Source organism: Tamandua tetradactyla, chromosome 9 (genome assembly GCF_023851605.1).
Source record: "Tamandua tetradactyla isolate mTamTet1 chromosome 9, mTamTet1.pri, whole genome shotgun sequence".
Lineage (NCBI taxonomy): Eukaryota > Metazoa > Chordata > Mammalia > Pilosa > Myrmecophagidae > Tamandua > Tamandua tetradactyla.
This window is the reverse complement of record NC_135335.1, coordinates 26,118,373-26,143,783: the sequence shown is the minus strand read 5'-3', so window position 1 is coordinate 26,143,783 and position 25,411 is coordinate 26,118,373. Positions and strand designations below refer to the sequence as shown.

General features: G+C 49.5%; 1 protein-coding gene across 4 annotated transcripts; it reads right to left on the bottom strand.

The window, feature by feature from the left end:
- Positions 1–1,427: 1,427 nt before the first annotated feature.
- Positions 1,428–24,555, bottom strand: LOC143646012 (voltage-dependent N-type calcium channel subunit alpha-1B-like). 4 transcript variants are annotated; one of them, XR_013157224.1, is made up of 7 exons: positions 24,267–24,555; positions 16,160–16,303; positions 12,924–13,039; positions 12,476–12,532; positions 6,577–6,725; positions 5,014–5,223; positions 1,428–1,518 (listed from the first exon to the last, which is right to left on the bottom strand). XR_013157224.1 is itself a non-coding variant. In XM_077115082.1 (6 exons), coding segments are annotated over exons 4-6 (261 nt in total). In that variant the 5' UTR covers positions 12,525–12,532; positions 12,924–13,039; positions 16,160–16,303; positions 24,267–24,555; the 3' UTR covers positions 1,428–1,516. The 4 variants fall into 4 exon arrangements, 2 of the variants coding, with proteins under 2 accessions (XP_076971197.1, XP_076971198.1); XR_013157225.1 differs by lacking the exon at positions 12,924–13,039; XM_077115082.1 differs by lacking the exon at positions 6,577–6,725.
- Positions 24,556–25,411: the final 856 nt, after the last annotated feature.

Genomic DNA, 25,411 nt, shown 5'->3' with positions numbered 1-25,411 from the left:
AGAACAAAAGTGGAAGACTCAGACTTGCTGACTTTGAAGGTTATTACAAAGCTACAGTGGTCAAAGGACAGACATATAGACCAAAGGAATCAAATTGAGAATTTGGAGATAGACCCTCAAATCTATAGCCAATTGAGTTTGACAAGGCTGCCAGGTCCACTCAATTGGGAAAGAACAGTCTGTTTAACAAATGGTGCTGGGAGAACAGGTTATCCATATGTAAAAGAATGAAGGGAGATCCCTAGCTCACATCATATACAAAAATTAACTCAAGATGAATTAAAGACCTAAATATACAAACCAGGACTGTAAAACTCCTAGAAGAAAATGTAGGGAAGCATCATAAGCACCTTAAGGATCTTGTGTTAGGCAATGGTTTCTTAAACTTTAATACCCAAAGCACATGCAACAAAAGAAAAAGATTAATGGTACCTCATCAAAACTTAAAAGTTTTGTACATCAAAGGACTTTATCACAAAAGTGAAAAGATAACCTACACAATGGGAGAAAATACTTGGAAACTACATTAAATCGAAGTTTCAGGTTGGAGTCTCTCTTCTACCTTGGTCCAGGGTCCCCTCCCTGGGCACTACGAACCTTATAGAGATGCAAGTCCGTGCTCGGGGTCCCAGCACCTCCACTTCTCCTGCAGAGGATCAGACTCAGCCTCGGGCAGTGTTGGAAGAGTCACATCCTGGGCCCTAGGTTAGGCACCCGGGAGGAAGCACACATGGTCTGCCTATGCTAAACCTGCCCTGCTGGCCCCAGCACTGCCCACTTCTCGAGGTTTCTCTGAGCCACAGCCATGGCTAAGGGGTCCTATGGGGGGGGGGGGCGGCTGAACCTTTTCATCCTGCCAGGGGTGGTCCTGAGGCATATGCCCTCGCCTGCCCCTGAGGGCCCACAAGGCAGTGGGAGCTAGGACCACATCTCCTTGAGCTCAGGGTGGGGCACAGAGCTCCCCATAGGTCAGCAGGACCCCTGAGATGGACAGGGCTGCTAGGCCTCAGCCATGGGTGATGCCACAGGAGTAGAAACTGAGTGGATCCAGGGGAAGTCTGAGGGAGGTGATAACAGGCACAGGAAAGAAATGGGGACATTCCTGTGGTCCTATGTGGGGCTCAAAATAAAATGTGTAGCCCTGGAAGGAGACGAGGGAGGCATGGAAAGCATAACAGGAGAAAGTCCCCACAGGGATGAAAGCAGCTCCAGCAAGGAACAATGAGGACAGATGCAAGATCTGCTCTAGTAAACCTGGCCTTTACCTGGCCTTTGTCAGTGGCCGACACCTTCCCCCTGAGGCCCTGAACCTCTGAACTATCTGACCCACAAAGGACCATGGCCCCTACTACCCGGGAATAGCATAGTGGGAGTGGGGGATGCTGTCCGCCCCTTCAGGCATCCACAGCCAAGCATCTCACTCACCCCAGTTGAAGGAGGACTGGAAGTAGCTCCTGGACCCCAGGCCATACATCTTCAGAGACATCTCTATGAGGAAGTGACCCAGGAAAACAAACTCTGCAAAGTTTAAGAGAAGCCAGAGAAGAGGGGGGTTAGCTCATGGCCTCCCCCATCCTGGCTCCAGTTCAGACTGGAAGCACCAGACCTCAGGAACCTTCTGGGGTAAACCCCCCAGGCCTGCAGACTCCCGGGAAATGTGAGCCCAGGAGAGGGTGGAATGAGGCTGGGTCCACCCAAACCACAGTGTGGCAGAAGTCAGGGCACACTGGGAGACAGGCTCCACAGGAGGTGGGCGCCCTGCACCATGCTCAGGTGGGGCCACGGCAGGGCTTCTGTATTCTGAAGTCCTTCTGCCACGTCGTCAGAACCTTCTGTGTGCACAGGTCTTGCCCAGCCCACCTGCCTGACTTTCACCTCATTCATGTGTTGCCCCTCTACTCTGTGACACCCCCAGACCACCCAATATGAGGCTCCCAGGAGGTATCATTCCCTTCCCACCTGCCAACAAGGCACTTGAAGGCCTCTGCTTACCCTCCAGGGCCTTGGGAATAAAGGGGGCCCCCAGGGGTGCAGGGACATCTCCAGCTTACACCCAACAGCATCCCACAGGAGCACAGCCAGGGTTACCACTGGCTGAACCGCAATGCCTGCCGACAGTGAGGCACTGGCCTCCATGTTCCCCTAAAGCACTGTGCTGGCATATGCTCTATTCTGTACAGTCCCCACCGGGTGACCTCAGACCCAGAAAGAGCAGGGTGTGGGGAGCAGCTGCAGAATGGCAGTTTCAGGAATCCAGTCCCTGGCAGACAGGCCCTGTCACCTAAGGCCCTGCACAGAGCCGCTCTAGACAAAGCAAAGGAGGGGCACCCAGTTAGCCCCATCCCTTTGTGCCCTGAAATCTGACTTTCATACCCAGTTCTACCAAATGCCCAGCTGGGGCTGAATCCCCAGCCCACTTTTCCTGCACAGCCAAGGGTGGATGCCCACTCCATATGCCCCCACACACCTGTGCAGGGAGGGTCTCCTGGCAGGGTCCTCACTTCTACCACTTGTGTACAGGGGCCCCACCCCCACAAGCTCAGAGATCAAGCCACCAGGCACCTCAGTACTTGCAAGTAGCAGTCTCCAAAATGAACCTTTTCAGATAATAGCCCTCTTCAGCCCTTTTGCTCTCATCAGGAAAAGGTCCTCAGTTTCCCATACTCAGCCCCTTGAGCCTGGAAAGGTCAGGGTCAGGTGCTCACCTTGCATTCCTGCAACTTGCACCTGACAGACTCTGGGACTATAGGGAGCAACCGGCCCCTCTCCAGGAGTACCCATGCCACGGGAGGGGGGAGCAGAGAGAGTCAAAGAGTGTTCATCTGGGGGAAGCAGGAACTCAGAGAGGCCGGCAGTGGGTGGGTGTGTAAGAAAAGTGAAGCGTGAAGGCTGAGCCGATCTCCACCACGTGGGGCACAGCACCATGGTCCTCCCTGCCCTGCCCCCATCGGGTCCAGGAATCCTGCAACACGGAGCCCCTTCCATGGCCAACACTGGGGCCTCCGCCTACAGCTCAGAAACCCCAGGAGCCCTCAGGGTCCCGGTGAGGCTGGTGTCAGAGCGTGCGGCACCGACAGCGCCGGTCAGGGAGGGGCCAGTCAGGCGCCCAAGCCTCTAAAGAACCACAGAGAGCTGGTGTGCACGGGGGCGTGGGTCACTGCTGTGGCTCCTCGCTGAGGGCCGTGATGGGGACGCCAACTCCAGGCCACCCCGTAGCCTGCTCCCCAACACTACTCAGAGCCACGCCCTGAAAGTCCTCCAAACCCGCCGGCGTTTTCTGTGAGCCTGCCCACTTCTGCAGCTGCAACTCGTTGGGCCCCCTCCTAGCTCCCATGCCACAGTGTACACAGCACCCTGTGCCTCCATCAGGCTCAACAAGGTGCGACCGGATTTGGGAGATGTCGCCTGCGCCCCAGGCTCCACAGCAGCTGTGCTGTTTTGTCTCGCTCGGGGTATTGAAAGGTGCAGTTACTCAGGTCAGCAAGGTCAGCGAGGAGAGCCAACAGGCCTAACGGAAACACACGCTGCCCACCAAGAAACAGAAATGCTACTTTCCGGTGAATCCTGTTCAGGCGGTAGCGGGAGGCGGGGGTCTCGTCCGGTGACATCACCACCCTGCCCCACGCGCTGCCGCCCCTTCCCACAGGGTCCGGCCCTTCCCCGCCTGCTTCCGGGAGATGCACACCCCCAGACCTCTCCGAGCCCTGCAGTCTCCAGTGCCGGGCGGTGGCGCTGGCGGTTTCTTCGCAGCACCCGCTAACTCGGGGCCGCGCTGACCCCGGGCGGCCTGAGGAGGTCCACGAGCCAGGAGCCTCGGGCCTGGCAGATGGGTGAGCCCAGTTGGGTGTGCTGCACGCAGAGGCACTTGCGCTCCGGGTCGGACCCATGGAGGGCGCCGCTCCTCTGGGCTGCAGCGGGAGGAGGCGCTGGGGGCTCGCGTCCCGCGGTCAAAACCCGGGCTTTCCCCGGAACTTCAGCTACGGCCACCAGAAAAGAAATTCATCTCAGACTCCAGACCTCAAGCTGAGCCTGTGCACGCGGCGGTCTTTCCGGGGCCAGAAGGGGCTATCGGGATTTCACGAACCGGCGCACCATTGGCCCTGAGGAGCTGGAGGGGGCAGAGGGAGCACACGCAGGGACCTTGTTGGCTTCTGCCTTTGCTTTTGTTTTTTTACCAGGGTTTTTTGTGTTTGGGTTTCTGCCCTTTTTTTAACCCTCTTCCCGAGGTAGGTCAACCTCAGCTTCAGGTTCCATCTGCCGGCACAGCCCTAAGGGATGAAGGACCGGCCCTCGAAATTTCAGTGCTGGTCCTGGGTGGGGAGCGAGGAGCCCCAACCACCGGTTGAATCCCTCTTCACCTTGTATGAACCATTTCTGGAGGTAGAACCGGAGGTGCCTGACTCTGTGGCCTGTCCAGAGGCTCGGAGCCAGAGGACCACAGGGCAGCCCTGACAGTAGGAAGTCCTGGGCATGCCTGGAGGCAGCGACGGGCAGTGCCCTCAGAGGACGAGTCACAGCAAGGGCGGCAGCGGCCAAGGCCGCAGGAAACCAAGCACCACCTTCTAAGGGACACGGTTGCACCTGCTGGTACGTCCCCATCGCCCCACACAAGTCTTACGCTGCAGGTGCCCCAAGGCCCCCTGCTAATGTCATGCCCCTCTCTAAATTAAAGGATCAACAGGGCAGGGCCGCCATCACAGGAGGTCACCCTCAGGCTCCGGACACAGCCCAGCACCCCACGGAGGTCACCAAGGGGACTGACCAGGTATAAGCTGAACTACGGAGGAGGCTGCAGACCAGAGCTGGTTCAGCAAGAGCAGTAGGGAGAAGTTGGGTGTAGTAAAAGGGAGTGGGAGAGCCTGTACAGGGGGAAGGGGGTGGTAAGAAGGGCTGGTAGGTGCATGGGGGAGGGTAAGATTGGGTGGAAGAGCAGACCAGCAGGCACAGGGGAAGAGTGTGAGAGGGCGCGGGAGAGGTACACAGGGGAGATGGGGGGCACAGGCGGACACGTACACAGGGCGGTAGTGAGCCGCTGTGGCTGGTTGTAGTGGACCATGGTGACGCACAGCGTGTTCAGAGCCACAACGCACAGCACGACCCAGTAGAAACTCTGCGCCTTCACCATGCGGCGGATGAAGAAACGAAACATCTTCTCTTTGCGCCGAAAGTAGGAAGAGCTCTCATTCTTCCCGCTCTTGAGGCTGGCTCGGGCGAAGGGAGAACCTGGGAGAGAAGACAGGGCAGGCAGAGCTGGGTTCACACAAGCCACCTTCCAGACAAGGAGACCAATGGACACAGGTCCTGGGCAGCCCCCACTCTCCGCCACTGTCCACGGCTAGCAGCACTTTTCTCTTGACACTAACCAGTCCCTTTTCCTCCTCCGGACACCCCTCCCTGGCTCCCTAGCTGGGGCTCAGCAGTTACTGGAGGTGGTTTTACTGGGGTACCCAGCTCATTCCAGTCCAGGTCATCTTAGCTTCTCTCCTACCAGAACAGCAGCACTGAGCAGCTGTGTCATTGCAGCAGGGACCCTATAACCCACACAGTCCAAACAAATGCTGCCTGGAAAAGTTGGGTGCTCAACTCTCTCCTGCACCTCTCTCCCTATTCACCACCCAAACCCAGCAACCTTCCAGCATTTTCTGGCACACACCCAGTGCCATTCCTCCCAGGCCCTCTGCCCCTTCCCAGACCCGGCTTAGCACCCTTTCCTAGCCATGCAGTCTAAGCTCAAGCCCTTGGGCCTCTCCATCCCAATGCTCACGGTGACACTGCATCACTCCATCTTGCCTGCTCTGTACCCAACCCCCAGGCCAGGCCACAGGGCCCTGAGGACAGGCTCACCCTGGTCTATTTCACATCAAAACCTTCAGGATAAGTGTGAAGACAGAAACATAGTCTAGGGTGGGGTGCCAGGTTGTGGGGCTCTATGGGAATCTGTCTATTCAGGGTGCCCCTCTGCCTGCATAAAGAGCTGGGTGTGTGTCTGTGTGCCTCTGGGCATGTCACTGCACTAATCCAGGCACTGGATGAGCACCCAGCTGTGCCCAAGTGATGGGTCTGTGAGCTCTGAACATCTGTCCTTGGACACAGATAAGTACTGGGAGTGCATATTCATGCACCCATGTGCATGAGGGTAAACATGTTATGTGCATGTATGTACACATGTGGATGACCATCCATGTGTACACGTATTATGTGCGTGTATATACACGTGTAAAGTACATGTCCCCACAGACTTGTGTTTGTGTGAATATTATGCCCATGTCCACATATTTGTGCATGTGCTGTGTGCATGTCTGTGTGTGCTTGCACATATCTGTGCATACAGTTATACTTGTGGATGTGTTATATGTATGCCTATGTGTATTTGTACACATACATGTGTATGCACATCCACACTCAGTGACATACTAAGAGCAACGTGAAGCTGGCATCTACTTGGACAGACCCCTGGGACCTTTGGAGAGACTTGTTTATAAGCTAAGCAGCCGCATCTGGACAGACAGCAACACAGGAGGGTCCAGAGGAGTGCCCACGACAGAGCCCCCACAGCAAATTATGTGGCCTCCCTACCACAGAGATCCTTTGTTCTGGGTGAGGCCCAGGCACGGCTGCACTGTCAGTGACCAGATGCCGCTGTGGCACCACTGCCAGCAGGAGCTCACACGACTCTTGGGGCCATCCTGCAGAGGGCCAGGAGCTGCCACGGCCACATGCCAAGGCTGAAATGAAAGGACACTAGTGATTAACTTGAAGCATTAAGAAGAAATATGGAACACCAGGGAAGCTAACTACACAGGCAAATATAAAGTCGTGTATCATTGTACTTTTTGTATTGTGACTGCCTCCCCTCCCCTCATATGACTTAACAAAAAATGAGTGAAGTAACACTTAAAATCTACGTAATGAGCATACAATGTATAAAGATATAATCTGAGAAAATAACAATATAAGGGGGAGGGATAGAGATATATATGAGTAGAGAATTTGTATACTCCAGAAACTAGGCTGATATTAGTTGTTATTAATTTAAGATCTTAATTGTAATTACAAAGGAAACCACTAAGAAAATAAGTTAAACATACAGAAAAAAGGAAAGAAGAAGGGAATAAAAAAGGCTTCTAAAAAAGGCAATTAAATACAAAAAAGGCAGTAATGGAGTACTGAGGATCAAAAATATATACAACGCACATAGAAAACAAATATCTAAGTAGAAGAAGTAAATCCTTCCTTCTCAGTTATTACCTTAAATGTTCATAGATTGAACACCCATATTAAAAGGCAGAGATTGGCAGACTGAATGAAAAAGGATGATCCATCTATATGCTATCTATAAGGCTCACTCTAGGTACAAATGATGCAAAAAGTTTAAATGTAAAAGGGAAGGAAAAGATAGTTCATGAAAACAGTAAGCAAACAGAGCTGGAAAAGCAATATTATTTTCAGACAAAATGGACTTTAAGCCAAAAAAGATGACAAGAGACAAAAAAGGATATTATAGATTGATAAGGTTCAGTCAAGCAAGAAGATATAATAATTACAAACATATATATGCACCTCACAGTAGGGCCCCAAACTATATGAATAAAAATAGACAGAACTGAAGGAAGAAATAGATGTTTCTACAAGAAGTTGGAAACTTTAATAACTACATTCAATAACTAACAGAATATATAAACGTAAGATCAATAAGAAACTAGAGGACTTGAGCAACACTTTATCAGTTAGACCTAATGGACAAGCAGGGAACACTCCACCCAACAGCACAGAATACGTGTTCTACCCTAGTGCACATGGAACATTCTCTAGCAGGGCCCATATGATAAGGCTACAAAATCTTAAAAAAAAACAATATTGAAATCATACAGAGTACTTTCTAAGATCACAATTTAATCAAGTTAGAAGTCAATAACAGAAAGAGCTCCAGAAAATTTATAAATATGTGAAAATTAAACAACATACTATTAAACAGCTAATGGGTCAAAGAACTCAAAAAGGAAATCAGGAAATATCTTAAGAGAAATGAAAATGAATAAAAAGAAAAAAACATACTAAAATTATTTATAGGATGCAGAGTATGCAGTGCACAGTGGGAAATTTATAGGTCTAAATGCCTACACTGAAAAAGAAGGTTCGATTCCCAGACCATGCACCCCCCCCAAAAAAAAGAAGGATCACAATCAATAACAACTTTAAATCTAAAGAAACCAGCACAAGGACAGCAACCTAAACCCAAAGTTAGTAGAAGGAAGGAAATAGTAAAAATGAGAGCACACATAAATGAAACAGGGAACAGAAAAATAATAGAGAAAATCAACAAAATCAAAAATTGATTTTTTAAAAAGATCAATACAATTAACAATCCTTTAGCCAGACTGACAAAGAAAAAAGAGAGGACACAAAGAACTAAAACCAGGAATCAAATTGGGGGCATTACAACTGACCCTACAGAAATAAAAAAGATTCTAAGAGGTTACTATGAACAAAAAATTGTATGCCCACAAATTAGAAAACTTAGATGAAATGTAAAAATTCCCTAAAATACACAAATTACCTAACCTGACACATGAAGAAACAGAAAATCTTAACAGACCTATAACAAGTAAAGAGATTGAACCAGTAATTTAAAAATTCCCAACAGACAGAGGTCCAGGACCAGATGTTTCCCTGCCAAATTCTACCTATCATTTTAAGTAGATTTCATACTTCTCAAATGCTACCAAAGGATTGAGAGTCCTCAAATTCTACCAAGAAATAAGAAGAGAGATTACTTCCACATACATTTTAGAGACCAGTATTACTCTGATACCAAAGCTTGATAGACACTACAAGAAAGGAAAACCACAGACAAATATCCCATATGAATATAGATGCAAAAATCCTCAATAAAATATTGGCAAACCTAATCTAACAGTGTATTAAAGGGATTATACACATGAGAAAGTGAGATTTATTCCAAGAATGTAGGAATGGTTCAACATAAGAAAATCAATGTAATGTACCACATTAAAAGAATAAAGTTAAAGAAAAATACATGATCATCTCAATTGACACAGGAAAGGCATTTGACAAAATGCAACATCCTTTCACATTAAAAAAAACAACTCAGAAATCTAGGAATAGAAGGGAACCTTCTCAACATGATAAAGGGTATTTATAAAAAGCTCACAGCAAATATCATACTCAATGGTGGAAGACTGAAACTCTCCCCTAAGATCAGAAACAAGACAAAGATGCCTGCTGATGTTCAGAATTTTACTGCAAGTTCTCGTCAGAGCATTCAAGCAAGAGAAGGAAATAAACGGTGCCAAACTAAATGGAAGCAGTCAAATCACCCCTATTTCCATTCTACGTTTTCCTATATAGAGAAAATCCAAAAAATTCTCCAAGAAATCTACTAGAACTAAAAGAAATTCAGGAAAGTTGCAGGGTACAAGATAAACATGCAGAAATAATTTGAGTTTGTATGCACCAGTAATGAACAATGTGAAAAGGAAATTTTTTTTTAAAATCCCATTTAAAATAACATCTAAAAGAATGAAATATCTAGGAATAAATTTAACCAAGGAGGTGAAAGATGTATACACTGAAAACTACAAAATGTTGCTGAAAAAATAATTAAAGAAGACCTACATAAATGGCAAGACATCCCATGTTCATGAATTGGAAGATTTAATATTGTTAAGATGTCAATTCTACCTAAAGCAATCCACAAATTCAATGCAATCCCTATCAAGATCCTAGCAGTCTTTTGTGTATAAATGAAAAAGCTGATCCTCAAATTCATATCAAATTTCAAGGGGCCCCAAATAGCCAAAACAATCTTGAAAAAGAACAAAGTTGCAGAACTCACATTTCTTGATTTCAAAGCATACTGCAAAGCTACCGTAATTAAAAGTGTGGTACTGGAATAAGAATAGACCTTTAGATCAGTGGAACAGGATTGAGAGTCCAGAGGTAAATGTGTATATCTATGGCCAGTTAATTTTTTGACAAGGAAGCCAAATCCATATAGTGAGGGAAAGACTCATTTCTTCAACAAATGGGGCTGAGACAAATGGAAATCCATAGGCAAAAGAAAAGATGTGGACCCCTACCTCTCACCATATACATAAATTAATTAAAAATGGATCCACAACCTAAACACAAGAGCTAATACTATATAGAACTTTTACAATAAAACCTAGGGAAATATCTGCAGGGCCTTGTAGTAGGCAATGGATTTTTATTTTCACCAAAAGCACAGCAACAACAAAAAATTAGATAACATCGACTTCATCCAAATGAAGAACTGTTGTGCATCAACAGACATTATCAAGAAAGTAAAACAGCAACCTACAGAATGTGAGAATATTTGGAAACCATTTATGTGATGAGGGATTATTATCCAGAATATATAAAGACCTCCTACAATTCAAGGGAAAAAAATTTTAAAAACAGCCAAGGATTTGAATAGAGGTTTTCCCAAAGAAGATATTCAAATAACCAATAAGTCATGAAAGGATATGCAACATTATTAGCCATTAGAGAAATGTGAATTAAAACTACAATAAGATAGCACATCACACCCACTAGGATAGCTAATATTTTAAAAATGGAAAACAATTGTTTGTGATGATGAAGAGAAAGAGGAACACCCTTGTACATTGCTGGTGAGAATATAAAATGGAGCAGCCACTGTGGAATACAATTTGGGGTTCCTCAGAAAGCCCCAATCCCACTCCTAGGTCTCTGCCCAAAAGAATTGAAAGCAAGGACTCAAACAGATATCTGCACACCAGTGCTCATCGCAGAGTTACTCACAATAGCCAAAAGGGGGAAGCAACTGAATTGCCCATCGACTGATGATGGAGAAACAAATGTGATCCATCCACACAATGGCAAATTACTCAATTTACTCAATGGTAAAAAGAGGCAATGTGCCGGCAGGAGGGAGAGAGTTACTGCTAAATGGCTGTGAGTTTTGGTTGGGGATGATGATAATAGTTTAGAAATAGTGAAGGTTACATAGTATTGTCAACGTACTTCATGTCATTGAATTGTCCATTTAAAAATTGTTAAAATTATTTTATGTTATGTATATTTACCACAATTAAAAATAAATTCCTGGTGCCTGCCCATGAAAAAATAATAAAAATAAAAAATAAGGTAAAAACTTTTAAAAGAGATTCAAAACTACTAGTAAGTGAAATGAGAATTACAATCCCCAAAAGTTACAAATAAAATCATAGAAATAGAAAAATGTGAGAGGGAGCTAAAGCACCTACCCAGGATATGAGGAATGCTGGTTTGAAACTGTTGTATAACCCAGAACAGCTTTTTTCTAATCTTGATTCAATACTATACGGTGGGACCTTTTGATAAGATGGAGATGTGACTCCGTCCACTCAGGGTGGGTCTTAATTAGTTTACTGGAGCCTTTAAGAGAACTCAGAGACGTTTGGAGATGTAGAAGATGCAGAGCCCAGCAGATGTTGCCACATGCCTTCCCATGTGATGCTGAGCAAGGAGGACCCTCAGTACTGAAAAGCCAGAACCTGGAGAGAGCCCAGGGCAGCTAAGAGAGGAAATCCAGGATTGCCCCAGGGCAGCTAAGAGAGGATCAGCAGAAACCACCACATGCCTTCCCACGTGACAGAGGCTCTCCAGGAACTACCTGGCCCTTTTTTCAGAGGTCAGGGGGTTTCCTGACCTCTTGGCCCCTCTCAGTCCCCAGGGCAAGAAGAACAAGACATATGAGGGTGGGTCCTTGCATTCCCCTTCTCTCCAAACTGAAGTCCATGGAGCAGCCCTGGCTACCAGGACAACTGGACTAGGATGATGGGGCAAGACCAGGGATACAGCCCCACCCGGACCACCCCATTCCAAGCCCTAAGCCACCTTTGCCATGGCCCCAGGGTGCAGACACCCCACCCAAGATGGGTACAGCCATACTCTCCCTGCAGTTCCCAGGCCATGCAACACCCCATCCAGTGGGACTTGCTATGGGACAGGCTCTCTCTGTCCCAACCAGCAGGAGGCTGTCATTGGCATGTGCTGCCATGACCCAGGACCTGGCATGAACTGTCACCTTACTCGGTCGGCTTGCACAGCTAGCATAGGCTCTCGGCGTGGGACCAGCTGGGACTGTCCCTGGGGGGGGGACCCTGCTGAGCTTACAACAGCCACATCCACCCCACGTCAGGGACACACAGGGCCTCCAACCAGGGCAGGAGTACAGAATACAAACCCCCAAGGAAGAGTCAGCGCCCCCCCTGCTAAGTGCCCCTGCCCCGCGGCCCTCACAACCCCACAGCACCCATGTGGCCCCCAAAGCAACCAGGAGCTGAAGGAAAAGGGCCCGCATCACAACGGGCAGCAAGCCCCACCCCGAAGGCCCTGAGGGTGCCACCATGTGGGTGTGTTCATGCCCTGTGTGTGTCCAAGTGCCCAGACCACTCCTACGCATGGCACACTGACAAGGGGCACTTACCATCCAAATGCAACTTCTCCTCTGCGGTCTCATCCTCCTCGGCCAGCATCACCTCCGCTGCCAGGGAGAACAGCCTCAGGTGAGCCCGCCAGGGCCTGGACAGAGCACCCACCCTCCCACTCATGGAAGCCAGTAGGACCCACATCAGAGGACCCACATCAGCTCCCCACACAGCCCCCTCAGGCCTTCGATGGCCTGTTTCCACCTGCAATGCCCCCTATTCCCACCTGCAGTGGCCCCTGTTGGCCCCTATCCATGAATCCCCCACAGAGTGGCCCTTGATAAAACTCCCAGGATGAGGGGAGCCGGACACTGGGAGGTCAGCCCACCCGGTACAGCTGGCGGGGCCAGGCTTAAGGACAATGCACTCAGGGCCACCCAGCATGTGGCCAGGGGATACATCACAGGACTGGCAGTAGCCCCGAAGTGGCTGCCCCCACTGTCTCACCAGCCTTGAAGATCCACTCCAGGTACCCGTTGAGCTCCTGCTCAATCTGCTGCTGCCAGTGCAGCTACAAGAATGCCCAGTGGTTCTCCACCCTCTCGCACTCCTTGGCAAACTCACTGTACAGTAGGGGGACCAGAACAGCACACAGGCCAGGTGAGGGAGCGCCCTGTCCTGCACAGAGGCCAGATGAAGGAGCATCCCCGCACACAGGCCAGGTGAAGGAGTGCCCCACCCCACACACAGAGCCAGGTGAGGGGGCCCCGCACCCAGGCCAGTTGAGTTCCCCACCCTGCAGACCCCACAGGAGCACCTCCCAGAGGCAGAGGGGACCAGGTAGGGGCTGGGATAGGAGGGGCCAGGCAGGGGCTGCAGGGCAGGGAGGGGCCAGCAGGGCTCCTGCTCCTGCCTGGACAGTCCCCAGACTCCCACCACCCAAGAACAGCTCCTGGGTCCTGGAGTGGATGCTCAGGAGGGCAGGGCAAATGTACCACCCTGTCCATGCCTGGGGAGAGCTCTGGGACAAAACTCTCCCAGAGAAGAATGTTCACTATGTCACTGCTAGAAGCAGGAAAAAGAAGGGACTGGATCAGGACAGGCCAGAGGCAAAAGGAAAACATCTGCAGTGCATGCAGCCTCCTCAACAAAACCTTTGTGGCTCACAATAACCAGGAGAGAAGAGAGACCTTCTGCCCACCTGAGTCCCCCTGACCCTCTCTGGTCACAGTGACCAGCAGAGAAGAGACACTCCCTCAAAGCCCAGCACTCCCACCCCAGCCCTGGCCTCCCAGCACCCCAAACTATTCAATGCACAACTGCACAAGCACTCAGACACATGCACATTCGCACACACAGACACATGTACAGAAACACCTCCACATGTACACAGAGTGCACATGCACACAGAAAGATGTGTGCATATACACATGCACATGGAGAAACATGCACACAGACATGAAAACAGACATGCACACACATGAACACAGAGACATATGCACACATGCTACAAAGACACATATACACACTGCACACACACATGCACACAGAAAAACTAACACATACACATGCACACAGAGACACACCTGCACACATTGCACACAGACACACATGTGCATACGCATGGACAGACCTATGCACATGCACACAGACAGACAACACCCAGCCTGGCCCAGTATCTAATGGACTACAGTTTCCCAAAGCTCCAGCAGGTGCTGCTCACTCGTCCACAGCAAATAGGCAATACCTGTTCTCAGGCAAGCAGGAGAAGCAGCTTCTGGGTTGAGTGGGCCTCTGGCACACAGCCCCAGCAAGAGGGAGAGCAGGGCTCTGAGCCAGGCCTGACCCCAAGCTCATAGACACAGCTGCCAGGACCTGCACAGCTGCAACCCAGCCAGGAGAGGAGAGGAGCCACCGGGCCTCCAACCAGGCTAGCCCCTCAGCCACACCTACCCATGCCAAGGGCCCCCAGGTAGGGGAAAAATCTGGGAAGTCAGGAGGCTCCTGACCCCATTTGCAAGGTGTTGCCCTCCAACCTCTGCTCTCACTTGCCCTCTAACCCTTCCTGCATATCCTCTGGGGGGCTGCACAGCATCACCCTGACCAGGACACTAGCCACCTCGCCTATCTTGGGGGCTGGCCCCCAGCAAAAGCTCTGCACTCTTCCCCGTTCCTGGCATGGGCCCTTGCAGATGGGGCTTTGGGAAGAGGCTCCTTCAGCTCAGGTGCAGCCCCACTGAATCCAATGGTCCTTCACCCTATCTAGAGGCCTCTTAGGGACAGGAGAGAGAGCCAGACCCCAGAAGGGAAGGGGCCCCAGGACAGCACCAGAGGCAGCCTTTCAGTACAGAAACCACCAGCCAATCACTTCCTGCTGCCCAGCCACACAGTAGAGCAGCTGAGCACTATGCCACCCACAAGTCCACCACGTCACCCAGGCCCCATCTCCTCAGCTTGGGGTCCCCACTCACAAGCCATCTGCTGTCCCACACCACTGCACCCTCAAGATCCAACCCCAAGTGTGCCCACCACATACACACCAACACACCAGCCCCAAGTGTGCCTCACACACACATACCCTGCCCTTCCACCTGAATGTGTCTTGCACAGATACCCTATACCTCCACTCTGAGTGTGCACTGCACACACACCCCTCTACCCTGAGTGCCTCACATAAGCACCCCACCTGTCTACCTAGTGTGCCTTGCACATGCATCCCGCCCCCCACCCCACTTGTACATTGCACAAATACCCTGCCCCTCCACTCTGAATATGCATTGCACATGTGTGCACCTCTCATATCTCTAGCCTTTCCCCAAGATAATCTCTATCTAGAATACCTGCCTCCCTCCTCCACCCAGCTCCTTCCTGGTTCCTCTGGGTCCAGTTGAGGGGCTGCTTCCAGGGGTCTTCACTGAGTTCCAGGCTTCCCTCTTCCCATCCCAGCCCGGACCATATGACTTCCCACCAGACTAGGAGCTCTGCACCAGGCCCTGGCTATGGGGGCCCTTGGAAAGATGCTGGTGGCAGGCCTTCCCTTCTGTGCAGGGAGTGAGACTGGAGAGCAGGCCGGCTCCCTTCCAGGCCTCTGGACAAGTACCCTCGGGCCCACCAGACTCTGCAGTCCCCTACATGGGAGTCACCCCAATAGTGCCACATCATGGTGACAGAGGTGCTCCCTGGGGTCCCCATGGCTGCCCACTTCCCTAAGGCCAAGAGGACAGAGGTCAGGGGAAGGCCAAGGGTGTGATAGAGGACTGGGCAAGAGGACAGCCAAGCAGGAGGCTAGGACAGAGGCTGGGGGAGAAATCCCACAAGAGCCCAGATACAGATACAAAAGCAAGGCTGGCCAGAGCCCAGAAGGCTGGGAGTGGCTGCAGAGAGTGGCACCCATGGGCCTGGCTAGCCCCTCTACCCTAGCCTGGGAGGCAGGCAGAGCCAGGGCCAGGGTGAGAGCCAGGGCCGGTGTCAGGCTTGAGCTCGGGCTCAGGCTCAAGCTCAGGCTCAGGCTCAGGCTCAGGCTCAGACTCACAGTCAGTGTGAGGCTCAGGGTTAGGGCCAGGCCAGGGTCAGGCTCAGGGTCAGGGACAGGGACAAGGGACCCATCTTCTGTTCCCTCACCCTTAGAACCCAAGGACACATGACACATCCACACCTACATATCCACACCCACATGGCCACACCTGTACATCCATGCCCACACATCCACACCTGCTTGCACAACCAAACCTACAGGTACTCACCTACATGGCCATGCCCACAGGGTCACTCCTGGACTCTTACCCTGACAGCACACCTAATACCAGGTTGAGCATGAAGAAGGAGCCTACGATGATGAGAGGGATGAAGTAGAGCCAGTTCCAAGTATTGCCTGCTGCATCGTTTGTCTGGAAACAATGAGAAGAAAATGAGAAAGCACAGGTGGTCAAGACACATGCCCTGGCTGCAGAAGCTGGCCCTGCAGGGCAGGCAGATCAGGCCAGCTTCCTGGGCTGTGACTGAGCTCCTGTCAGGGTTCCAGACTGGGCATACTCTTAGATGGCATCTGTGCAGTGCCAGCAGACAGGTCCAGGTGGGCTCTGAGCACCATCACAGCCTTAACCAGGGCTGTGGGTCCCTCCCGGCCAGGTATCATCACTGCTGAAATGCCTAGGGGTCCCCCAGTGGGCTGGAAGTCACCAAGGACACATCCGGTAGGCTGTGTGTCCAGCCTGTTCAGACGCCTCCTAGCAGGACATGTACATCCTCCCCAGGCTTCCTGAAGGGAGTCTCCTAACCCTCAGGTCTGACCTCTGTCTGCTGTGGCCTCCACACTTGGGGCAGCTATGAGCCCCATGTCTTGGTTTCTCCATATAGACTGTGCCCATCCCCTGGCAAAAAGCTCCCTCTTGAGCTCTCACCATCAATTCTCATCACATGACTGGTGCAAGACAGAAGCTAACATTCAGATATAATCTGAATAGCTGAGCGACCAAAGTGGTCCCATTTCTTTTGCTTTTTGAAACAAGCTTCAGCTAGATATTGCTAATTGCCACAGTATTCCAAGCCACAATCAACAATATTCCTGAAAACCCTAAAGAAAACCCAGGGCCCTAGCTAAGATTCTATAAAAGTCATACTAAGTTTATTTTTCAGAAACTTAAAACCTCCCAATTGTTCCTAGGCCAGCAAAGCCCTGAAACTCAGAGGTACCAACCTCTCCAAGAACACCTAACAGTTGTAACCCCTACCCCATAATGTCAACAGCCCTTTTCAACATTAAGAAATTAAAATGGTAATGGCCCAAATACCCCCTGAAGATTGAGAGAAAGATCAAATGAAAGGGAGGATATGTAACACAGAAGTTAGGATTTAACAAAGGATTATGACTAATTATCATTACTGAATAATTATATAGGTATTTCTCTTTAGTTTCTAATGGATTGTAACAGCCAGAAGGAAATACCTGAAATTGTGGAACCGTAATCCATAGTTTAAAATTTGCGCTACAACTTACTTGTTAAACTTTACTTTGAAATGGATTACTTTTCTGCATATATGTTATATTTCACAATAAAAAATGTTACAAATATAAAACAGCCTGCAAAAGGGTGAGCTCTTCTGAATCCAGTTCATTTCCTGGCTGCTGCTTGTTGTTTTCTATGGATCCCTGGCAGAGTAGGTGCTGGAGGCAGCTGTGATGGAGCCAGGGTCAAGGGGATGCCCCAGGCACCTCTGTCCTTTTTTTCAGAGGCAGTCCACAAGTCCCGGGTCAGATGCCAATCAGGGCAGGGCAAGAGAGGGGCAGCTGGGCTCTGGCCACGGCTGAGTGGAGCACCAAGGGCTGCCTCCCTGCAGGTCCACCGGCCTCACAGGGTTGAGGGAAAGCAATTCTTTCCATGGTAGATGCTTGTCCCTGGGCTGACCAGCTTATGGCTTCTGACCCCTGGATGCTAACTCTAGGCTGAACATCAAGATCTCTAGTCCCAGAAAAAAGTAGAACTCCCACCCTAACCATGCTCACAATCCGTCACTACAACCCTGCCCAGCCCCGCATGCAGCTCAGAACTGTGGGCTCTGACCACCTCCAAAGCCTCCAGCCTCCCTGCAAGCAGCCCTCACCCCCTCCCCCTCCCCAAACAGATGGGGTGCTGCTGCACACTCACCCTCACCTCCACAAACTGTTCCTGCAATTCTCCCCCAACCAAATTACCATAATTACTCTTCACTTTTACAAAGAGGATTTTGTGTCCGGGAAAGTGGAGTAGACATACTTTTCCTTATCCCTCCCACTAATTACAATGAAATATTTTGAAAACCACAGAAAGCAAACACAATGTCCTGTGGCAGGTTGAATTATGCACTCCAGAAAAACATGTTCTTAATCTGAGGGTAGGAACCCATTGTAAATAGGACCTTATGAAGATGTTATTTTCTATTAAGGTGAAGCCACATGAATCAGGTTGGGCTTTAATCCAGATCACTGGAGTCCTTTATAAACAGGAGGAAATTGAGATTGAGACAGAAACAGAGAGAGAGAGACAGAGAGAGAGAGAGAGCACATAAGTGAGCCACAGGATGGAGATGGAAGTAAATGAACCCTGGAGAAGGGAGAAGACACCGCCATGTGTGTCACCATGTGACAGAAAAGCCAGGGACCCAAGATCACCGGCAACCAAACCTGAGAATGATAGAGTCTTCAGGGAGAAAGCAGCACCTTGCTAAAACCTCTGGACTTCTCCTAAACCATAAGCCAATACATTCTCATTTCTAAATCAAGCCAGTGTATAGCATTTGTTTTAGTAACTGGGAAACTAAGACAGATATCAAAACCACACAAAAAAATTTTTAAAATTAAAAATTAGCAAACAGCAATATATAAAAAGAATCACATACCATAATCATATATGGAGTTTATTTGAGGAAAGCAAAACTAGTTCAATATTCAAAAATCAATCAATGAAATCCACCAATTAACAGGCTAAAGAAGAAAGTCACATGACAACATCAGTGCTGAAAAAGCATTTGACAAAATTCAACACCCATTCACGGTAAAAACTCAGAAAAATAGGAAGAGGGGGGAGCTGTCTCAACTTGATAAAGAGCATAAAAACCCAGCTAACATTATACTCAACAGTGAAAGACTAAATACTTTTCCCTAAGATGGGAACAAAGCAAAGATGGCTGCTTTCACCATTCTTATTTAAACAATAAGAAATTCTAGACAGTGTATTAAGGCAAGAAAGGGAAATAAAAGGCATACTTGTCAAAAAGGAAGAAATAAACTGTTGCTGTTTGCAGATGATATGATTGTCTACATAGAAAATCCAAAAAAAAAAACCTCTTAATAAGTGAGTTCAACAAGGTCACAAGGTACAAATATAACACACAGAAAGCAATGAACACATGGACACCAAAATTAAAAATACAAAACCATTTGCAATTGTTCCAAAGAAAGAAATACTTAGATGTAAATCTAACAAAAACAGGTAGAGGACTTATATGCTGAAACTAAAGAAATCAAAGAACACCTCAATAAATGAACAGACATACCATGTTCACAGATTGGAGGGCCCAATGTACTAAAGATGCTAATTCTCTCTAGATTTAACAAAGTGGAAAGAATCACTCTACCCAATTTCAAGACACTACATATCTACAATAATCAAGACTGCCTGGTAGTGAAAGAAGGTGACACATAGTTCAATGGAACAGAACAGAGAACCCAGAAAAAGATCCATATTAATAGCCCAATTGAGTTTTGGCAAAGATACAAAAGTAACTCAATGGAAGAAATACAGTCTTTTCAACAAATGGTGCTGGAGCAATTGGACATCCATAAGCCAGAAACAAACAAATAAAAACCCTCAACCTAAACCTCATACCTTATACAGAAATTAAGTCAACATGGATCACAGACTTATATGTAAAGCACAAAATGATAAAAAACTTGTAGAAAGAAACATGGGTGAAAGTATTTGGGAATTAGATCTAGGCAGAGTTCTGTCCTTGACATCAAAAGCCTGATCCATAAAATAAAAACTTGACAAACTGGATTTCATCAAAATTAAAAACGTTTGTTAAAGACCATGTAAAGACTATGAAAAGCCAAGCTACAGATGAGGAGAAAATCTGTGCAAAGAACTAGTATACAGAATATATACAGCAAAGAACTAGTATCCAGAATATATATAAGACTTCTCAAAATTCAACAGTAAAAAATTAGCAATCCAAACAGAACACGGGCAAAAGATAAGAAGAGGATTTCATCCAAGAAGATAAGAAGGCAAACAGACATGTGAAAAGATGCTCAGCATCATTTACCATTAGGGAAATGTAAATCAAGACTACAATGAGATATCAGTGAGATACCACTTCACATCCTTTAGAATGGCTAAAATGGGTCACTCATATACTGCTGGTGGGGATATAAAATAGTACAGCTTTGTAGAAAAGTTTTAATTTATTAAAAAACTAAGCATACAAGTACTAAGCAGATGCACTCCTGGGTACTTATCCCAGAAAACACCTATATACAAATGTGGAAAGCGGTTTTATTCATAATAGCCAAAAACTGGAAACAACCCAGATGTCCTTCAAGAGGGGGATCCGTGGTCCACCATGGAAACTCCTCAGCGATTAGAAGAACAAACTACTGATACCCACAACCATCTGAACAACTCTCCAAGCTTGATGCTGAGTGAAAACAGCCAACCACAAAAGGCCCCTACTGTATGGTTCCATCCACACAACATTCTTGAAATGATAAAACTATAAAAATCAAGGCCAATCAGTGTTTGCCAGGAGTGGGGCCTGGGCATAAACAGAGGGTCCTGTGGTGAGGGGACAGTCAGTGTAGAATCCTGGCTGTGATATTTTCCCAGGAAACTGGGAACAGAGCACATGGGAACTCTCTGTGTTATCTTACCAACTGCCTGTGAATCTACAACTATCTCAAAATTAAAAGTTTATTTTAAAAAAGCCATTTCCCTTGAGCCAGATCTCCCTAAGATACTGTCCCACTGCTTGGCTCTATCTCACAGATAAACTCTCTGAGGAGTTGCTGCACTCTCTACTCGCTGCTTTATTTCTCTGACCTCCATATCTCAGAGCTGTATCCCCAACACTGAAACCGCTCTTGCCCAACAAGACCAGCCACTGCCATGGTCAAAGTTTCTCTTCTCACCTTCTATAACCTCTCAGCAACATCTGATCTGCTTGGTCACTTTCTTGAAACTCTTTGCTCACTGTGCCTCCAAGGCTCCTACCCACTGAGAGGCTCCAACTTGCTCTCTTTGGCTGGCTCTTTCTTTCATCCTGGGTTTCTGGTCTTTGGCTTTCCCAAGACTCAGTCTCTGGCCTTCTTGTCTTCTCCATCTGTACTCATCAGCTAGGTGGTCTTACCCCCCCTCAGAGTTTTAAACTCCCTGACTTCAAGTATATACCTAACCCGTGCTTGTCTCTTCTGAACTCCCTGCTCACATGTCAGCAGGCATACCAAACACCTCTACTTGGATGAAGACAACTCTCTAAAACTATACAGAGCCAAACAGAATCCTAAGTTCTACCACACACTAAAACTAAACTAAACTAATATCTTTCCCCTTCTCAGTAAATAGCACCATGTTTCCCAATGGCCAAGCCATAAATCCAGTATTAGCTTTGACTCTTTTCCTTCTCTCACGTTGCACATCCAATTCATGGACAAGTCCTATCTGCTCTAACTTCAAAATACAGCCTCTGCACCTATATATCTGACTACTCCTCAATCTTTATGCAACTAGTACATGAATGCTGTCAAATAATATGTATATAATCATAAACCAAAGAGTACATTTATCTCCCACTGTCTCTAAACACGGTAAAACTGGGGGGTCCTTCCCATACCCCTGGATGAACACTTGGGCAAGTCCATGACTTTCCTGATGACTCCTGCATAACAGAAAGTCCTACAGCCACACCAAGCTGGTGTCACAATCTCAATTCAGTAATTTAAAGTGTCCAGCCCCAACAGGTGCTCTCAGCTTTATACTCAGAATTTCTTTCCTCAGACAACATGCTACTGCCTTCAATGGGAAGGGGAGCCACAGCCCTTCTTCTCCCCCACAATGAACATTTTTCCTCCTCCTTCAGCTCTCCAGCCACCAGTGTCAAAGCAAGGAACGGTGCACGAGGGGACAGGCGAGTTTTGTGTTGCATGACACCACAAGATAACCTCATCCCTTGGGGCCCAACAAGAACTGGCTGTGGCACCATCTCTCCTAGCACTCCTTGGGGTTCCTCAGAGACTCCACTGGACTCCTATTACTCTTTAAGACATAAGAGGTGTCTTGGAAAGCACTTCTTGCCTGCTCGTTGCCCAGCAGAACAGGTATAAGGATGCTGTCTCTTGGGGTCCCACCGTTCCTTTGCCTCTGCTGCCCCTACTCAGCCTCTCCCTTGCACCCATGTACAGGACAACACCTCTGGCCTCTTGGGACCTTCCAAGCTCAACAAACACAATGGGTGGGCATGAAAGCCCTTCCTGCTAGGTAGGGGGTGAGGGGCAGGCACTCTATCCAAAAAATGCTTAAAAAATACCCCCCAGTCTCCCACAACTGACCCTGCTGCTGTCCCTGGCATGAGTGGCTCAGTCCAGTCAGTTCTGGGCCACCAGACCTGGGAGCCCTGCCAGGCTCTGCCCCCCCCCCCGCCGCTCTCTGCAGTCACTGGGCCTGGGTGCTGCAGCCCAACTTCCAGGGTGCTGCACGGGCCTCCCTCTCCACCAGCTCAGGGAACCCCACTTCTGCCCCCCTTCACTCTGCTCCATGCATCTGCCATCAAAGGGCCCTTGGGCACTGATGCCTCCTGCTCACCATGGCACACTCAGCATCATGATCCCAATCAAACATATTCAGGGAGGTCTCTGCAGCCACCCTGACCAGTGTCCTCCTGCCGCAGGATCTGATTCCTGCCCCGGGATCTGATTCCTGCCGCCCTCCCCCCCCCACTCTGGGGACATGGAGGTGGGCTGGGGAGTGTGAGGCACCTGCAGCCCTGACCAAATGTCTGGGTGGGGGGCTGGCAGAATAAGGCCAGCTCAGGGCTATTTTTAGGCTTGTCTTCATGGAAATTTTCCTTGGCTGACCGTGGGGAGAGAACAGCTGGGTTTCTCATCACAGGCTTTGTCCCCTTTCCGTATTCCCTCAATCAAACATGTCGTCAGACATGACTCCCACTCCAAGGAGGAATTCTGATTCAACGGACCCTGTGCCAGCTTTCCCTGTGCCAGCTTTCCCTGTGCCAGCTTTTCCTTAACTCCTTATCTGCTGTTGGCTTGTAGGCAGTGAACCCTGGATGCACATTTACCAAGTACTTGTTGCATGGCCAGCCCCAGGATCTGTCTGGGTCTCCCTGGACCCACGGAGGAGATGCAGGGTAGAGGGTCCCATCTCCCCCTTTCCCTCTTACCCACCACCCATGCCACCAGTATGCAAGCAGTGCAGCTGCTGGAGGGAAGTTGAAGGTCCCAGCACACAGCTGGGCAGGCTCCAGGAGACAGGCCCCTCCCAGCAGGAGCAGAACACCCCCCAGCTTCCAAGATGCACCCCTATGTCAGCCACCCTTCCCCCTCCTCCTCCACCTCCCAAAGCCCCTGAGATGCGACTCCAGCTATTCTCCCACCCTGCGGCTCACAGGACTTGGGACTGAAATGTCCCAAGTAGGGAGGCACATCAAAGGGACCCGCGGTCTGCACAGGTGTCCAGGAGTGCCCTGGGGAGAGTTCAGTGCAGAGAGGGTTAGGGACAGGGATCGCTGCTCCACAGACATCGTGGGCCCCCACACCAGGCTGTCCCATAGCGCTGAGACAGCTGGGACGACCCGAGAGAACACTACCAGTTGGTCCCGAGTAAGCTGAACAAAGGCCCACAAATTCGCTGGGAGCCTTCTGGGCTAGAGCCCTCACCCACCTTCAGTGCTGGCCAAGCTATGTCGGAGTGCGGGGGTGCGGTGGGGGCACACGCGGTGCCATTCTCGGCAGCAGCAGCACAAGCTCCAGCTACCTGTCCGGTCCCTGCCCACCCTCAGGCCTGGGGTTTTGCCACGCAGAGGGAGGTGGGAGTGGCAGGTGACCTATCCACAGCCAGGCTGGGGAGGCGCCCAGGCCTGTTCCCAGAGTGGAGGAGCTCTGGGATACCCCAGCCAGGGGAGGGCTCAGAGACAGCGAGGAACGGCCCAGTTGGGGACCTGGGCCAGCACCGGGAGGAAGAAGCCTGGCGCCTGGCAAGAGGCAGGGCTGAGAACCTCCACCCGGCCACGCCTTCTGCCCCCCTCCAGGGACCGCCTCCTCGGTCTCCGCCCCACCCGCACCCCACCCCCACGGGGACCCACATTGTAGAGGATGTCGGTCCAGCCCTCCATGGCGATGTCAAGATGGCAAAGAGGATGTTGTCGAAGTTGGTGATACCAACGTTGGGTCCCGGCCAGTACTCCCGGCACTCGGTGTCGCCCCCACACAGCCGGGTGGGGGCCTCCTTGCCACAGGGGAAGTTGCCCACAGGCTCTGCATCTGTGAGGAGGAGAAGGCACAGCCCAAGCTCAGGCAGGAGTCAGGAGCACAGCGAAACGTCCGACCTCCCGTCTCCACGCCGTTCCCTCTGCCCGGGACTTGGCACGTGCACATCCACATGCCCTGGGCTCCGTGCATTACAAGCAGAAACAATAGGGCCCAAGTCCACACCTTGCTGCCACAGCCATCCTGACTGCTCCCCCCACAGCCCCTGCCACCACAATCCCCGGCCTGGGGTTCCCCACATTAGCGGCCAGCAAAGTCCCCAGCTGGACCTAGCTGCCCGGCAGCCCCAGGGCTTGTAACCAGATCACCATGTGCCAGGGATGACCTGCAGGGGGTCTGCAAGCTGGCAGGGGAACACCCAGAGGGTGGACAGAGAAACACCAGAAAACCCCTGCTAACTTGTGGAACAGGGTGGCAGGCAGTACCACCCACTTCCCAGCTGCCAAGGTCCCTCTGAGAACAAAGCAAAACTACTTCAAAACAATACATTTATCACAACACACGACAATTCTCCCTATTACCAGGAGAGACACTTTGATGAATTTCTAGGGTGGAAACAAAGACTCCTAGGTTTAGAAGGCAAAACTGACCAGGTTTGTTCATCTCCTCCAAATATCTTACATGTGTGTAAAGAATATGAAGTCATCAATTTTCTGTTGGTAGACAATGGTATCATCTGAGAGTAATGCCAGGCCCATCTCCTGCTTTCCAGGTCCTGTAGGACCATCTCTCCAGAGCCTCACTGCACTCGCTGTGACAGCCCATGGTGTGGGGCCTACAAGTAACCGTGTGTGTCCTTGTTTTGTTGTTGACGTTAAAGGGAAAGATTCTCAAGTCTTACAAATAAATAAATTTGTTACAGGAAATTTTAGGGCGTCTAAGGAAGTTCTTTTTGCTTCTACTTCAATAAGAGTTCTTTTTTTTAAATCATGAATGATTTAAAGTTTAGTAATTGCTTCTT